The sequence below is a fragment of the Microtus oregoni genome, unplaced genomic scaffold, assembly GCF_018167655.1.
Source record: "Microtus oregoni isolate MIOR12 unplaced genomic scaffold, Mior012 000000F_ref0000247, whole genome shotgun sequence".
In the NCBI taxonomy this organism is placed as follows: Eukaryota; Metazoa; Chordata; class Mammalia; order Rodentia; family Cricetidae; genus Microtus; species Microtus oregoni.
The window spans coordinates 49,692,311-49,710,258 of record NW_024543059.1 but is presented as its reverse complement, the minus strand read 5'-3'; the positions used below and the strand labels follow the sequence as shown (position 1 = coordinate 49,710,258).

At 40.3% G+C, this 17,948-nt stretch overlaps 1 protein-coding gene across 5 annotated transcripts in view; it reads right to left on the bottom strand.

Moving 5' to 3' along the window:
• The window catches only part of Lrrc7 (leucine rich repeat containing 7), a 417,668-nt gene extending 400,719 nt beyond the window's left edge, over nt 1-16,949 (bottom strand). For all 5 annotated transcript variants that reach the window (XM_041664566.1, XM_041664138.1, XM_041664412.1 and 2 more), the window contains exon 1: nt 15,847-16,949. In XM_041664566.1, coding sequence (XP_041520500.1) covers nt 15,847-15,848 — 2 coding nt within the window. In that variant the 5' untranslated portion in view covers nt 15,849-16,949. The remainder of the gene's footprint in view (nt 1-15,846) is intronic.
• Between the last annotated feature and the right edge of the window lie 999 nt (nt 16,950-17,948).

The window sequence follows — 17,948 nt, the reverse complement described above, 5'->3', positions numbered from 1 at the left end:
AGAAAAGAGAGAGAAAGGGAGTGGGGGCGAGAGGGAGTAGGGTAGCACCCAAGGAATGGCTAAAAACCTAGGTTGATGCCTGGCCTCTTCACCAACATGCTCCTACATGAACACAGACACACAAACATACATACACACTCAAAAATATTAATTGGTCAGAGAGGGGAATAAATCAGACTGATCAAGTACAATGAGATTCAAGGTTTGTATATGTGTAATGTAAGAGAGGGAAAGAAAAACCAATTAAATAAGTCGATATTTTAAACTACATGAGCTTAATTTTATCTCAGAAGTTGAAATTAGCTTTTAACATAACTGGAAAAAAGTAAGGTCTAGTGTCAGACAAACTCAGTCCCTCCACTGTATAAATGGCAAATCTAGTCCAGAGTGATCCTCTGTGCCACAGATTTATATGAGACTTTGTGTCCTTCTATTTCTAGAATCATTTTTTAAGCAAAACTTTTAGGGTTTGATATTCATCTATGGCATAAAGGAACCAAAGACATTATCTTGCAAGATGTTTAAGATGAACAATGGGAGAGTTTGCTAATTAAAACTCTTAGAAGCCAGTATTTCCTGGTAATAGTTCATGCAGTTCTTTCTGTGCTCTCTGGTGGTGGCTGTGTTATTCTGACAAGGTCAGTGGCCCTCATTTAACTGGCTGCAAATGTTTTATCACATTTTGTACTTCCAAGAAATGTTTACTGTGCTTGTCCACATCTTATTCTTGACATCTACAGCCTGTTTGGAAGCTTCTTCTTTTGTACTTGTGGCACAAATGGATATCATAGGTTATTTCCAAATGCAGACTAATTTTCATTACAGCAATTCAACTTATAAACACACATGCATTACTGGATCATATGCATATTTCTAGCTAGCTCTTACATCTGAAAATAACCCATTTCTATTATTGTATACATTGTCATGTGGCCGTGGAGTTATCTCATTTTCTACATGTCTTATTTTCTTATCAGCTCGCAGGAATCTGACCTGACTCCCTCCTCTATCTCTGCTTGAATTTTCCACCTTGCTATATTCTTCCCTGCCAGAGGCCAAAGAAGCTTCTTTATTAACCAATGCTAATAAAATATATTCATAGTATACAAAGGGGAATCCCAAATCAAAGTGGTTTATTCTTAGTACTTTAAACAGTATTATGACTTTATATTAACTATCTTCTGAAACAAGATACCTCTCTGATCAAAAACCAAAACAACTCAAACAAAAAACAAAATATAAAACAAAGGCAGTTTGACAACTTGATCATTTAGAAAAACATCATAAATATGTTCTTCCCCAGGGTCTATGACTTCAGTAGCCATGGGTTTTTACCTTTTTTACATTATCATGCATGAATTCCCTCCTGTGGAGAAGGCCTAAAATCTAACCAAGAGATGGTTGGTTATCCCATAAACAGTCTTGTCATTATTGCACCAGTGGGCACATCCTGCCAAGCTGTTCATTATTGTAATCTACAGGGTTCACGACTGAATTAGACTATTGATTCCTAGCCTGATCTACAGAACGATCAAATATATCATCTTAAAAATAAAAATTGGAATATTCTATAACATGGAATTTTCTGGCATTTTAAGCTTCTATATAAATTTCTAGGTTTCCTACAAAAGGTTTATTTTTAAGTCTGTAAATTGCATGTGATGTCTATTTCTCCATGAATTGGCACAAATAATTCAATGGTAAAAATGATTATATAATGATACATTATACAATAATGGTATTATCACATGATAACTACATAGTTTTTCTTTTCCTAACCATTATAATCTCTCACAGAGTTGGTGAGGATTGTATTAAGAAAAAACATGCACATTATGCCTCATTGAGTTCCAGACTTTTATATTTTCTTATTCAGCTTAAATGTAAACTCAAAGAAGTAGCTTTACAAATATTTGAGATAAAATATTAACAAGAATCATAATGGTTGGTTGTGAGTTTAGTAAAGCAACTCTGTGAACATATATTGGACATTGCATGTGGTATCCCAGTAATCACACGACATCCCTGAGAATCGTATGAGAGAGCTTTCTGAAGATGTGACCACTCTGTTCAGTAAAGAAGAAAGAGGAATTTTCCAAGTGTCTTGAGCACCATAAGGAGAGGTCTCAGACTATAGCAAACAGGCCTTTCCCTGGTCAGGTAAGAGGTAAAGCTGGGAAATCATTCTGAAAACAGGTCTACTGGACTTTGTCAGAAACAAGGTAAATCTTATCTCAATCCTCAAATCAATATTAAATGAATAAATTGTTTCAGTGAGGGAGAGACAAGATGTCACAAATGCATGCCATGTATCATAAAGGAATACTGTACTAGATTATATTTTAGCTAAATTATTACACCATTATAGAATTTGCACAAGATGATTATTATTGTATTACTTGAAATAATACATTATGATGTGCTTTGTTAAAACAACTAACTTTTCTAAAGTCACTTAGCCAAAAGTAACAATAGAAAACCAGGCAGTGGTGGCACATGCCTTTAAGCCCAGCACTTAGGAGGCAGAGGCAGGTGGATCTCTGTGAGTTCAAGGCCAGCCTGGTGTACAGAGCAAGTACAGGACAGGCTCCAAAAAGCTCTTGAGAAAACCTGTCTCAAAAAAGCCAATAAAAAAAAGAAGAAAAGAAAAAAGAGAAAAGGAAATAAGAAAGAAAAGAAAAGAGAAAGAATAAAAGGAAGAAAAAAGAAATCTCTAAAACCTATCATTGAGCTAAGGCTAACTACACTCAAATGCACATGCCACTGATACAGTTACCAGAAAAAAATACAGTTTTAATGGGTATTTAAATGCTTAGCAGGACAGGGTAGCAGATAGCAAGACAGAGATATAGACAAGATGACACAGAATGCCCAAGTTTCATGTCTTCTAATGCAAAGGCTCCCATAGCACACCTTCGTATATTTTTGTCTCAAGGAATAAGAGATGTGAAATCTGAAGGCTCTTGTCTGTCTCTACACCCTTGCGTCTAGAACAATTTCTTTTACTGACCAGGTTAAAGTCAAATTTGGTAAAATCTGTAGCCAATCTCAACAGGAAATGAACAAAGGAGGAGTTCCTAGGAACTGGCAAGTAAAAATTAAAGGTGTGCTAAAGAGATGTCCTTGCCCTGTGAGCCACTTTACACAACAGTTTCCGCTGAATTGAAACATTCCCTCTAGAAGGAAACGGCGGGCTCATGAATATAAGAATGTGAAAAAAAAAAAAAAGATCCTAGGTCTGGGAAAGTGGAATCTTGGCAGATTCTCAGAGGACCCAGAACAGAGTTTTAGGAGTAAATGATTGCAAAGGAAGAGACAGACTAGATGAGGTGTTGAGAGGAGATGATCCGTGGACCTGTCCAGATGCCCGTGAGCTACGTAAGAGGCTCCATGGCTGGAGGTTTTAAAAACCGTCTTCCATAGAGAGTGGGCATCGTAGTACTGCACAAGCTGTTGACTCATTCCTGCTCCTGTGTGTACCCACACCCCACACAAGCACTTCTGCTAGAAGCCCCAGTAAAGACTAATTGTTTTAGCAAGTTGGACCTTGTTGTAATCATTACTTTGATCTTTCATAGGTTTCTTTCTGGGATGAGTAAATATGTGTCATATAGAAAAAATTCTGTAATTTCATATGTTCTGTCTTTTCCTAATTTAGCAGAACACAGCATATTAAGCGGCGGCAAATGAGAAGTCCAAACATTGTTTGGTGTGCACATTCATAATCGGTGTGATAAAGTGAACCTCTCTTAGAGTCTGTTTGGAGAGAGCAAATAAATCAACCAAAAAATGAGAGCCAGCACAATGTAACCATTTGTATTTACAAGACAATTCAAGTTGCTTTGCTCAGCCGTGAATGTATTGGTAATCTGTCGTGAAAAAAAAATTCCTTAACTGGTGGTGTTAAGATAGTTTTATTAAAATACAAAGAGGGAAATTATAAAATAATCATGCTTTTACATAACAACTCTTGAACATAAAACAACCATTTTAAACACAGCCTTGTTACCAATCTTTGAAGGTCTCAATAATATTTTATCTAGCAAAAGGACACCAAATCATGGGAAAAAATTGGAAAGCACTGTTCCAGAGACTATTTTTTATTCCTAAAATTGAGAATCTGATTTATTTAAGCAAGCAAGCAAACAAACAAACAAATAGAAACAACAATAAACCAATCTCTATGGAAGTAGAAACAAAACATGGACTAACGTTCATACTTCTAAAGAATTTAATTCATTAGAAATTATTTTCCTCCATGGTGTTATCTCTGCTCTATTATCCCTTCTCCTTTGAAATCCTTCTTCTTCCTCCCAACCAATACTGTCTTTCTGTTTTCCTAGACTCTATAAGAAATCCAAATTAAATGCACAAATCTCAAATTCAATGCTGAGATCCATATATGAATAATAACATGTGATGTTTGTCCTTCTGGGTTTGGGTTACAGTGTAATGTTTTATAGAATCACTGATATAAAACTGCAGCAATGACCAGCATGGTAAGATATGCCTATTAGTGGAAAAGCGGCAAAATGTTTTGGGGGTAATTAGCTGCTTTCTTGTTGGATTTAAAGCCGGCTTCAAAGAGTTAAATCCATGCCTGGTACTATAAGTCTGTCTAAGAATTCATGGCTGGGGAACTTGGAGGCCCCAGGACTAAACCAATATTATCATTCTTCTAAATGGATAGAATGTAAAACTGTTCTGTAAATTTATATCCCTGTACCCATGTTATATAGGAGGGTCTTCTGTTTTGTGCTGATTTCATTGGTTAAATAAAGAAACTGCCTTGGCCTTTTGATAGGACAGAAAATTAGGTAGGTGGAGTAGACAGAACAGAATGCTGGGAGAAAGAAAGCAGAGTCAGGCAGACGTCATGGCTCTGCTCTCCGAGATGGACGCTGGATAGACTCATGCCGGTAAGCCACAGTCAAGTGGCAATACATATTAATGGAGATGGGTTAAACTAATATGTGAGAATTAGCCAATAAGAGGCTAGATATAATGGGCCAGGCAGTGTTTAAATGAATACAGTTTCCGTGTAATTATTTCGGGTGTAAGCTAGCTGAGAGCCGGGCAGCAGGAAGCGGCCCTCTGCTCCTTTTTACTACACCCATACATTAGTATGCTCTCAGACCTGATCAGAGAAGTTTCTTAGTGTGGTAGAGGGTGGTTAGTCCAGGATTCTATACTTGGTCAAAATGCAGAGTGGATTGTTTATCCACACATGGGACATGTATATGACACTCATTCCACAATACTCAGGTATCATCTAGGAAGAGGAGACAGAAAGACTGAAGATTCCAGGCATCAAAGAGAAGTGGAGCAAAATAGTATCTTTTGGATGTGTCAGGACCAGTTCACACATGAACTCACAGCATCTGAGCTTGCATGCACAAGATCTGCCTGAGACCAGACCAGTCAGCATTCTAAGGGCACATAGACTCCCTTAGCTAATGAGCTATAGATAGTTGATGGCTTCAGCGGAGGGAGAGTCAATTTTCTTAAAGGAGTGGCTCCTGGTAGGTAGACTGTACTCCAGCAGATGGCTCTCAGCCCAGAGTATATGGGTAGCACAAACTGGATTCCATAATTTACTTTACATTTTTAAAGAACACGAAGTTGGTGGATATATGCAGGGAAAGTGTTGGCCTAGAATTAGGGAAAGGAGTAGGGAGTGAATATGATCTTATAAATTATATAAAATTTTCAAAATTAATAAGAACACTTAAAAATCTTTCAAAATTATTTATTCCATCCATATCCAAAACAAAAACTTTTATTTTTAAAAATAAGATTCACGAAATAACCATATAATCCAGAGCTTAAGGCATAATATATTCAATTTTAAATATCAAATGGAAAAGCAAGCTTTATGAACTGATAAGTGCCTCATAGCTCATAAAGTACACCCATTCCTGAAACCAAAAAACACCAAACTCCAGATTTTGATAGGGAGGTAAAATTTTATTATGCAACTAATCTCCAATGCTTCAAAAGATATGACTTGCTGTTTCAGTAAGAACTAAATGATTGTAATCTATATTTTCAAGCTCTGCAACCTAGGGATATAGTAGGGCATAGCAAAGAAAGATCCCAGAAAATCAGAAAATCCATTTAAATTTAAAGAAAATGAAAAATACGCCCATACCCAAGAGGTAGGTTTCACTACTGCAGGGGCCAATACTGCAGTACACCTGGAGGCAGCTATGTTAAGACATACCACCCGTCTTTCTGAAAATGAATATGAACCTCACAGGAACAGATATGAATCTGGAAAGGCTATCACAGAGCCTTTACACCTATGTGGATCTGAGCCAGCTATTTTTTTTTTTGTCTTGCTGGGTTGCTCATGTGGCTGATTTGGCTAATAAAGTGTAGATGGGTCTAAAACACACTACATGGGAACCAAAGCTCTACTCATGTCAGGAAATTAGTATACAAAGAACCAGGACTGGAGCACCCTTTCTAAACTGTAAAGCGAAATAGTAATGGAGGAAAGAAATTAGTATTCAGAAGAAGAGAGTATGTATTCATGCTTTCTCTTCATGCCAAAAAATAATTAAAAGGAAACCAAGATAGCAAAATAAAATGAGTCATTCTTTTGCATACCCAATTTTCATTTATTTGAAAACACATTTTTTTCTTAAAAAGAGGCTTTATTTTCCCCCCAAAAGTGCTCAATGCATTTCTAGTAATTTTTCATAGGTGCATTTACTCTTGTTAATTGGTTATCTGATTTATACTGCTTATATAAGTTATCCTGTTACTTGATTTCCTTCTGATTAACGTCAATGTCCTAGTTACACTTGAACAAATTAGCTCCTTCTCCAGGATTCTATGATCTGCTACTTGTACCTCCACATATCTCATTTCTCAAGCTAGAGAGTTTGGAATAATTCTCGACTCCACACTTCTTTTCACTAATTAATTCAGCAATGGACCTAAGGCACAGTTCTATCATCATCTTTCTATTTCTACTACAAAAATCTCAGCTTGATTTTTGTTATAAAAATCACCCCCAAAATATAAAGAATAAGAAAATACAATGACTTAGACTATTGATTTAATAGTCTAAGGGCAGTAGCTTGGTTCTAGACTTCTGCTGTGTTTGAATACACACACAAAATTATGAACTGAGAAAATAAAGGCATTTAAAACCTACAAGATGTTCTTAAGTGAGTTGTGTTCATGTGTTTTTAATAATCACATCATTATTATAACTGTAATCAGTTTTAAGATACATGACTCTGCAGGAAGAAAACTTTGAGTGTGCTGAGTGTGAGAAATCTAACAAGCCAATACAAGGCATGTAAAATATTGGATCTCTGTATTCTATTCCACTAGATAAAACTCGATCTGAAAGATACAGCAGTTGTTACTACGTGGGTGAGTGGAGGCCTGGGCAAGGGGAGGTTGGCATCTTGTCTTCCTGTTAACACAGCTGTAGGATATTCAGATTGTGTGATATAGAACGGCAGGTGGTATTGCATCAACAGGTGCAGAAATACCATCTATTCTGTCATATCCATGAGCCTTATACCTGCACACTGGAGGCCAAAATGAGTAAGAACTGGGCAGAGAGGGAGTGGGGTGGACATCTGTGTTGATATGCAATGCTGTGGTTTAGTCACTATGGGATCCTACACCTTTCAACAAGAGTTAATCACACCCCCCCCGTGTGTGTGTGTGTGTGTGTGTGTGTGTGTGTGTGTGTTACATTTTTGTGTACTTGTTTGTGTGCCTATGTGTGGATGCAAGAGGTGACATCGGGTGTCTTCCTCAATTGTTTTCCACTTTGTTTGTTGAGACAGGTCCCTCAATGAACCTGGATTTCACCAATGTGGTTAGATCGACCGGATATCAAGCTCCAGGGATTTCTTCTGTTCTTGACAGCACTGGGATTACAGATATATTCCACTACACTTAGCATTTTTCATACATTCTGGGGACCTGAACCCAGGCCCTCACACTTGCACAACCAGCATCTTACCTACTTAGCTGCCTCTTAGTTCCTTAGTTTGCCTTTAAAATTAGTTATGAGATAGGATATAAAGGTTTAATTTCCTTAATGCTTCTGTTTGCAAATGTTTCTGTGCTTCACTGTCTATAAGGCAAATACTTATTTTAAAAGGCTTACAACAAAATTTCAAAACTGCTTTAAACTGTTAGCATGTCTGGTCTGTGGAATAGCATGATCTTTCCCCTAGTTTCCTGATAAACAAAGCTAGACAAGGTGCAGTGATCACTTTGGCACTAGAAAGAACAACACATGGAACATTGTTTCTAATTTGTCTTGTGAAAGAATAAATAGTATCAAACACATTGAAAGGGGGAAATGTAAACTGAATGTTTTTGAATTTCACCAGCTGGAAGCAAACTTTGAGGTGTTGGATTTGAGAAGGCTAATATGCAAACCATCGAAGGGTAGGCAAAGTAGAGAACGTGGCATGTGTGCAAACTACAATTGACTCTTTTATCTTCCTGAATTAGTTTGACTTCCTAATCAATATTTAAGGTGATATTTTATATAATGTTTTAATATTTTAAATAGTTTTGGTTTTGGTAATAAAATTTATCAATTGACCTTCAATGAAATCAACAAATTTAGAAAACAATTTACTTATGCACAGTTAATTGAACATTTCTCATCATACAATATTCATTTGGCTGGAAAGATCAATGGTTTAAGAGAAAAATCTTTGTTACCATTAAGATAGGATATAGCATCTACATTTAGAATACTTCAATATTAGTAAGATATTACATATCTCTTTTATCAAATGGAATACTAAATGGATGTTTTTTATGTGGTTAAATCAAAGAGAAAATACAAGGCAGTTGTTCAAAAACCGTAAGCTAAATATAATCTTAGTGGAAAATTTAGGCCAACTAAATGAAAAATAAATGTGTGGTGCCTTCCTATTGGCTGGCTCAGCTGATCTTATCTCTTGGACTGAAGTCTTGCTCAGGCCCTATGGTATAAAATGCTTCAACATTTCTATGGCTTTGCTTTTATGGGCAAATACCGGACATTAAGATCTGCTACCCGGAATTTGGTTCCACTTACAGATCTTTAATTGTTAACAAAGAAGCAAATGTCTCTGAGCCTCAACCCCTTTCCTTATATAATGAGACCTCTGACATCTTGTCCAACTCTGAAGTCTTGGGAAGCAATGAAAGAGTAGGATTTTTCTATCCCATGTGCTAAAGAACAGACCAATTTCACACTGTGTGTGCACATATGCCCTGTATATGTTGTGCGATAGTCAGTTTTATCCCAGGAGACACTGGAGAATGTTGAATACTCACTCAAAATTTAAATGAGTAGCACAACTTAATTACCATAGCCTTTATAATTGTCTTGCAAAATTAATTAACATGAAATGGAGAAGAAAAGGATTTCATGTCATGAACTACCTTGTCTCTGAATAACACCAAAGGGTACGTCACACGTGGTAAAAGTGGTCCTATGTACCTTTCTGTCTTCTGTGATTCTGGGAAGTGCCCATTTTGGTGAATACAGAGCACTGATCATTAACTACTTAAGAAATCTAATTATCTACACAATTTTAATTATTTTAGTCACACCGTCTGCGTTACAGCATTTCTTAAAAAGCTGGTGTATTTCAGCTTTCTGTCCATTACCCACCATCTTAATGCAGGGATGTCTTCACAGCAGGGAGTAGGTATTTCAGGAGGTCTCCCTTCCTGCTTTCCACCTATCATCACACAGCTTGGAAATACTGCTATCTTTACAATACTCTACCACTCAAGAAGGACGTTTTTATTTCTTCCAAGTGTGAAAATAAAACGAAACCCTTCATTTTCTCATTAGTTTAACTTAAACTTTTTCTTTTCCAGCTGTTACCCCTCCCCACTTTTCTATGCTATTTCTGATTTCCTGTTTATAAAGTCACATTCTTTTCTTCCTAGGAAAGTCTGGTGGTGAAGTGGCAACGAAGAAAACCAGCAGAACAGTTTTCTTTTTCAGGTCAGTTCTCTCTCTCTCTCTCTCTCTCTCTCTCTCTCTCTCTCTCCTCTATTTTACTTCTTAAATTCCACCAAGTATAATTCTGTCCTTGTATGAAAACACGGACATACATGTGTGCAAGCACAGCTTGTGTCTCTGTCTTAATAAGTGTGTTATGGTTTTGACCTTCAGCATACTACAACTCTGTCATAGTTTTAAAACCTTACTGAACTTGTGTAAAGCAAAGATAACCAGGATCTTTTGAAAGCCAGTCAATATAAACATTAACTCCATGGTTAAAGTGCTTAAATAGATCATGTTGAAGCTAATATAAGCTTCAGTATTTCATGCCTGATCACTGCTATTAATTTCATGTGTACTAAAATGACATTTGTTGAGCTTATTAAAGCAATGCACAATCAATGAAACTGAATTCACATTGGAAACCCCCAGTGTTGCATTTATTTAATAAAATTCCCCTGTGTCTTTGAGAGACAAATGATAAACTTCCTATTTTGATAATAATGCAAGCAACCTATCTGACACTTCCCAAGAAGACATTGATCAAATCTACCGTCGTAGTTTGACAGCTACTGATTCATACTTTACTGAAAGTTTCTTAACACATTTCAGCGTAATGGATTCTAGCAGGTGATGAAATACTTCTGCCATGAGTTAATTATTACTAGAATACAAGCAACAGTATCTCTTATTGTAAAGTGGTCACAAAGTAATATATGTCGTTGTCAAATATTTAGCTAATTTTTGAAAATCTGGATCTGAATATATATATATATATATATATATATATATATATATATATATTAGCTATCAAGAAAAAGTAAGTTTTGTTCAGCCAGCTACATTGAAATTTTATTGTCACATCTAAATATATGTACATACAAGCAACACTAAATGTAGTTTGTGTATATTTATAATATATTCATGAATGTAAAAATAATAAGAGATCATGAATCTGAGGAGTTGGAGAGGAATTGGAATGAGATGAGGGCACAGTAGAAATATGTAAACAGGGTGTAATTATGGATGTAGTTGTATAAAAATAAAATTTACTTAGCTAACTTAGTAAATAAATAAATAGCTTATTTTAACATGCTCCGAATTTTGATTCCACAAGCTTTAGTTCACACATATGACTCTGTTTGAGCCTCAAATTTGCAATATTTGAGATGGTTGAAATGATTCTTCCAACAGTATTATCTTGAAGTTCCACTCCTGATTCATCCTGGTTGCTTAGTGACTGGTGTCTACTGCAATGAATGCAATTCGGACACCGTTTAGTGTAAGGAAAGGCAAGTGCAGAGGGTTGTTCACTCACTCACTCACTACCTAGCATATACACCTAATTCCAGGGCAGTGAACTGTTTCAATAGCATTAAAGTTCACCATCCTACCACTACATATAAATGGATACACATGGACACTCCTTACCACAGGAAGAATGATTTATATCAAGAGCTTTGACAAGTGTTCATCTAACAAGACCATCTACTTTCCTTGTGGAATTCTTTTATTATTTGCTTGAGTTGGAAATGTTTTCTAGCTCAGTTATAATTTTGAAAGACACTTCTTCATTGTGATTGTATATTTGTTCTGGAGGTGTGTAAGCTCCGATTATTTTTACCTTGCCTTTGTTGAAGTGAACGTTTGTGATGATTTAGACCTGACTAACAGAAAAGGGTTAAAAACATAGAAGAGTGTGGTAGTCTGAATATTAATGTCCCCATAGGCTCATATATTTGGATGCTTGATCGTTTTAGGGAGAGGCTTGACAGGGATTAGGTAGTGTGGCCTTATTGGATGAAGTGTGTCACTGAGGGTGGGCTTTGAGGTTTTAAATGTTCAAGCCTAGTGCACCTCTCTCTTCCTGTTTCCTGCCAGTCTGGATGTAGTTACTCAGTTACCTCTCCAACACCAATCTGCCTGTGTACCATCATGCTTCATTCCATGATGATAATGGACTAATCCTCTGAACTGTAAGCAAGCCTATATGAGAGGTTTTACTTATGAGCTACCATGTTCCTGGTGTCTTGTCACAGAAGTAGAAACCCTAAGATAAGGAGCAAGAATATTGATTTGTACTTACTGCCTTCCCCACACTGCTGGTTTATGGTGCATTTATTTTTAGTTTTGAGTACTATGCAAATTCATAATTTGATGATTTGAGACATATGCAAAATGGTATGTTAAAGAAGCTGACCTGAACATATACCAGTTCAAGGCAGCTATAAAATGTTCAGTGTCCCCAAAGTTTCAGTGGTGGGAAGATGAGTAAGCATAACATAAAGAAGGGGTTTTAGGGCAATAAAACATTTTTGTATAATATTAAAATGTTTGACAGATGTTATTATGAATTTGACAAAATCCATTTAATATGCAACACAGGGTGAATCCTGACGTAAACTTAGTTTGAGCTTTGCCGGCGGTGTGAATGTAGATTTGGTGACTCCTGCTCCAAGGATTCTTGAAGACCACACGAGAAGCCCATGCACCCGTTTCCTTTCTGTTTTGTTGCTTCCTCAGAAATGATATTATCACACCGTTGGAGTCATTATTTTAATGTTCAAATTCCATGTTCTGATGTAGAAACAGTAAAGTATCCCAACTGAAGACTGTTGTGGTCCTAAGGGATTCCTAAAGCAAACTGCAAGTTTCTCAGAAGATCCTAGAAACATCTTCAGTTTATCATTCCGTGAGGATAGCAATCACTTTAGGGTCAGAAAAGACTAGCACAAGCTGAATAACTTTTGTGTCACAGATTAGAATTAGTTGTTCCCAAAGTCCAGCTGCAAATGCACAGAGCTCTCCCATTCCCAAGAATTAGTGCAGAGGACACACTGCAAACCGAGTTACGGCTGAGGAGAACAAAACGATGCTTTTACTGTTGGTGTGTGTGGTTGCTGTGATTCTTGAGTTTAAAGAACACTATATATTTCTAAAATTTAGAATTTCCAAAACAAAAAATAATTTCTGTGGAGAAAAAAAATAAGGACCAAGAAACAACCCAGCAGGAAATTTATGAGCACTTGGTTCTTCTAAGCGCACTCCTGGTGTGGGTGTAAAGTGAAGTGTTGGTACTCTGGAATGTGTGACCCATTCTCACACTGATGTTATGGGCATTCAGGAAATGAAGCCACAGCATCAATAAAATACTAACATCAATTAAAATATAATACCTACAACTTTTCAACTATTCTAAAAAGTGCTTTTTTAAAGTAATAATTAAAGAGACTTTTTTTCAAACAACAAATATGACCATGTACTGGGAAAAACCCAGATTAACACTCTGACAATAATATAGGATCCATATGCAATAAAAAATTTGTAATGACAGTATCTTCACCGTTTTTAAAAATTCAAAGCAAATAAAAATAATACACTAAACAGTTTATGTTTATGTTCTGTATATATGGAGAAATTATAAAAATTAAAAGGTTACAAAATAAAATGAAATGCGATTTTAATTAAGAAAATATTCATGCCTGCCTAGAGCAATGCTAAAAATTCTGAATAAAACATGGCTCCTGTAATTGGACCAAGTTCATTTCTTATGAAGTTGTTCTAATTCTGAAGCCGCATATGTGCAAGAGCCTGGATGTGGGAGGCAAGGGTTGCCATGGTGAGCACACATCTTTTAGAGAAGTTAAATTAAAAGGAAATGTGCATAAAGTCCTCTCAGCTCACGGTATATTCTGGAAATCAAGGACGCTTTTTCTCCCATGACATCTTGGTGTGGTGGAAGGGTATTGGCAGGGTGGGACATAGACAGCTCAAATTTTAAAGCCTTTAACTTCTTAAGGTGACTTGGAAGTAAGAGCTCTCCAAATTAGGTAGCTGTCTTAACTGTTGGGTAGGGAACCAGCTCTACTTACATTAAAGTAATACATTATCAGAGTTCTGGACACTTCGCAAGTCCGAGGCACCTGAGTGATTCAAATACAGATATTGCTAAGTACACCCTAAGTTAGTCTCAGATAGTTAGGGAAAAATAAGATCACTGTTCCCACTGTGATGAGTAATTTAAGGAAGCCTGGCAAACTGCTCCACATTCATTTCCAGCAAGATCTCCAGGTAGTTTCCCCGACCCCCCAACATGGGAGTGCTCGAACCAAAGACAGCTCCATGTGTTTCCTAAAGGCAGCAGCTTGAGGCTCCAGAGCACCCACGTGCGCCTGAGCAGGGGCTGAAGAACTTTCCCCAACGCCCTCAGAGAGAATGCATCATTTCAAAGTAGGAGCGAGCTGGGACCAGGTGTAGGGGTGTAGGGTAGGTTGTAACAAAGAAATGTCAGAGGTTGCTAGCTAAGAGCCATTCAGGCTATGTTTCTTTTCGTTTTCTTTCTTCTCTGGTCAACTTTATTAAAAATAAAGGGGAACTTCGCCAAGTGGGATATTGAGCTTCTAATAGGCTCAGCCTGGAACAAAGAAAATCTACTTCCTAATACTGTTTCTCTTGCGTTGGAGGGATCACGTGTTCACTTTCGCTGGTACGCACTCTGCTCGCCCACGCGATGAAACCTCTATTGTGCTTAGAAATTTTGCCCAGGTTAAAATATGCCCAAACACAAATTGCTTCTCATCCATCAGCAGAAACACATCTAGAGACTCCTGTGCACATGCTCTCCTGCTGACCCAATTACCACTGCAGGTAATTCCGATGTGCTGAAGTGTACTGGGAAAGTAATGGCAAAGAGCAGGTGGAGGCTCGCTGCTGCCTTGATTCCCACCCACCCCCTCCTGCTTTCTGAGATTCCTTTTGATGGAGAACTTGGAAAGGAACGTGGGAGTCGCAGATGGTTCCTTCCTGAGGCCGATTCCCAGGAGTTGTGAAAGTAACCCCTTCCCTGCCGAGTGAGGTGCCACTTGCTTTGTGCCTTGGTGGGGAGGGGCAACCAGCAAAGAGAGAGAGGGCGGAGGCAGGTCTTTTCTGCCCCCCAACCCTGATGGCCAAGTAGTGTAATGAAGCAATTTTGTAGCCATCTCGCTTATGAAGTCACTGTTTTTAAAGACAATCTGTGCAGCCTGCACCCCCATCCCGCCCCCATCTTGACTCTAAAATTGGTGATACAGGAGATCTATGGTAGCCCAGCTAATTGTTGGCGAGCTAGGGTGCCACGGTTACCCAATGTTGGCGGTCTTTCCTCCCTTCCTAAAACAATCTGAAGCGCGTCCTGAATCCCTAAAGACTCCAGAGGATGCCCAGGGACAGTCGCACTGGACCAGGAGCAGTGAGGTTCCCTAGCTTCTACCGCGGAACACAAAGGAGTTGCCTGGTTTAGGGAGACGGGGGCATCTTCCCCGACTCAAATGAAAGCATTCGCCCCATTGCTCCCCACTTCTTTCTTTCCTTTAGTCTTTCATGCTCTCCCATCCCCTTCATGTTTCCAAACCGCACCCTTTTCTTTCCATCCTCTATAACATGCACCCCCAATAATTCCTTTATAGATACTAAGACAATGATACAACACCTTCCAAGATAAAGCACAAGTGTGAGCTGCCACAAGTGTGTGTATGTGTGTGTGTGGAGATCACACTCGCTCCATCCCTCACACACCTCCGGGGAAAGAAGACTGGAAACCCCGGGACAATAAAAATCGAGAAAGCCAAATCTTGCTGGACTCCGCGGTCCCAGCACCAATGCCTCATATTCGCCCCTCACCTTTCCTTTTCGCAATATGTAACCCTTTAGGGTCCCTTGCCCATCCAAAGCGCCCTGCTCCCAATCACTCAACCACCTAGCGCCGGGTTCCCACAGCCCCGCAACCGCCCCAGCGCCGAGGCTTGCCGGCCACCTGAGCCTCCCAGATACCCGCTCGTCGACCGCAGGCAGAGGTCCCCTAGTGCCCTACTCACATCGCCTGAGGCAGAAACTACCCATGAGGGTCCAGGGAGTGAAGGCCTTCCAGCTGCCGAGGGTTACTCCTTAAAGTGCTCTGGGGTCCGCAGTGAAGCCGGTACGGGAGTCCTCCAAAGCAAAGGCAGAGGGGACTCCGGGCAGGTGCCGCGTCAGACCATGATGCCACTGCCCTTCAGGTACACAGCTGGAGATGTGCCAGGGGGGAGCCGGGAGACCGCCGGGAACACCAGCGCGGCCAGTCCCCGGCCTCCGCCCGCCCAGCGCGTCGCGCTAGCGACCGTAGCAGCAGCAGTGGCGGCGGCGGCGGAGGCGCAGCTCCCTCCCCGCCCCCAGAAGGCTCCACAGACAATAAATCCTGGGCGGAGAAGAGAACGGCAGCGCGGGCGAATCGTGTACCCAACTCGGCTTCTGTCCGGGCCGGCCACGACGACTCTGAAGGGGCGAGGGTCCCCGTGGCCCGTGGCACAGCAAGCACTGCCTGTGGTTGTGCGCTCCCGCAGTTGTGGGTGGCGGCGGGGGCCCGGGGTGGGCAGCTGCAGGTCGTGCTGGCCCAGAGACTGGGTGGCCGTGGCTCGGAGCCCACGGTTGGCCCGGAGCGGGGTCCTCCGCGGTGCCGCGGCTTGGTGCACAGGTGCCAGGATTGGCAGACGAGGCGCTGCTCCTGGCTCGCGCCCGTGACTCCACAATCTCCCCGCCCCCTCTCTTTCCTCCCACCCCCCTTTCCGACGACACCAGCTGCAGCTGCTTCAAAGTGTGAAAAATGTCAAGGAGATTTTTCCTGGGCTCAGAGAAGATGACCACCTTCCCAGACCTCAGCCATTCTTGGACATCCTCGCTTGCCCCTCATGACCTCTACTTGGACTCCCTGCAATTTGGAGGAACAAAATCCCAGTCTTGGAGAAATGAGATGTTCTAGCTTTCTCTTTATCACCGGAGCTTTTAGACAAGTGACCAAGCTCTCCAGGTTCCTCGGGTTGTCTGGAGTGCACAAAGCAGGTGTTAGCAGGCTCTGCATGGGGCAGCGCGGGCTCCTTGGGGTGTTCTCCCACCGGCCCCAGGCGCTCCTGCCGGCCGCACAGCGTGCTCTGCAGCGCCAGAAACCCGCCAGCAGCAGCAGCAGCTCCAGGCCTGCGCGCCGGGTGCTCCCGCGCCAGTTCCGTGACGCTGCGCGTGGCTCCGCAGGCTGCCGCTCCTGCTATCTCAGCAAAGAGGCGGCCCGGAGCGCCTCCTCGGGGTTTCCTCTCTGCCCGCCTTGCCCGCTGCAGGTTGCAGGGTGTCCAAGAAAAAGGTCTCTGCTTGTGCGTGCAGTGGCTTGTTTAGCAGTGTCATTGAGACTTAAGGGCATCTTTCAAGACCCCTTCTCTTCATTTTGGTCTAGGATTACTGCTCTGGCAATGTGCAAAAAATGAGAAGGGTTTCCCAACTTCCTTTTATCTAATCGCAACCCTGCTCTTTCTGTCCTGAACTCAGGAACATTCGCCCACACACACATTCACAGGAACGCATACACAGGAACACATGTATGGACAAAAAGATATAAAAAGCATACTGATGAAACTTAGGCTATATTTAGACTTCTGTTCTCTAGACACAGCCAAATTCCTTCTATCCCAGGATTCTCCTGCGATTTAGAGGCCGTAGGAGCCTTTCCCTTCTTTCTCAAAGGCTAGTAGACTGTGTGACATTCAAATGTCACTCAAAGCTACATGTATGTGAGCTCCCAGTTTACTGAAAAGTGAAAGTGCTGGCATGTTCCTTAGATCTAGAACACTAAACGTCTTCAAGGTTGAAAGGCCGTTTTCCTGACTGCAAGGGCTTGTCTAGAAAGAGACTGGGGGCTGGGATTTTATCTGCAGTCATAGGGACGATTACTGCTTTATCTGGGCACCTGTTAGATAGGTGGGTGGATTTTTAGGGAGACTTCCCTTCATTTACATACATAAGGGAAAGGGAGTGCATTTGGGAATACAAGATGATTGTAAAAAAAAAAGCATCGTGAAACACTGTGAAACTTGGTCTGAAAATGGCAAAGAAATGAGAAAAATGTTGAAAGGGCACTTTTTAAAAAACTGACCTTTGTTGAACTGTTTTTTTTTTA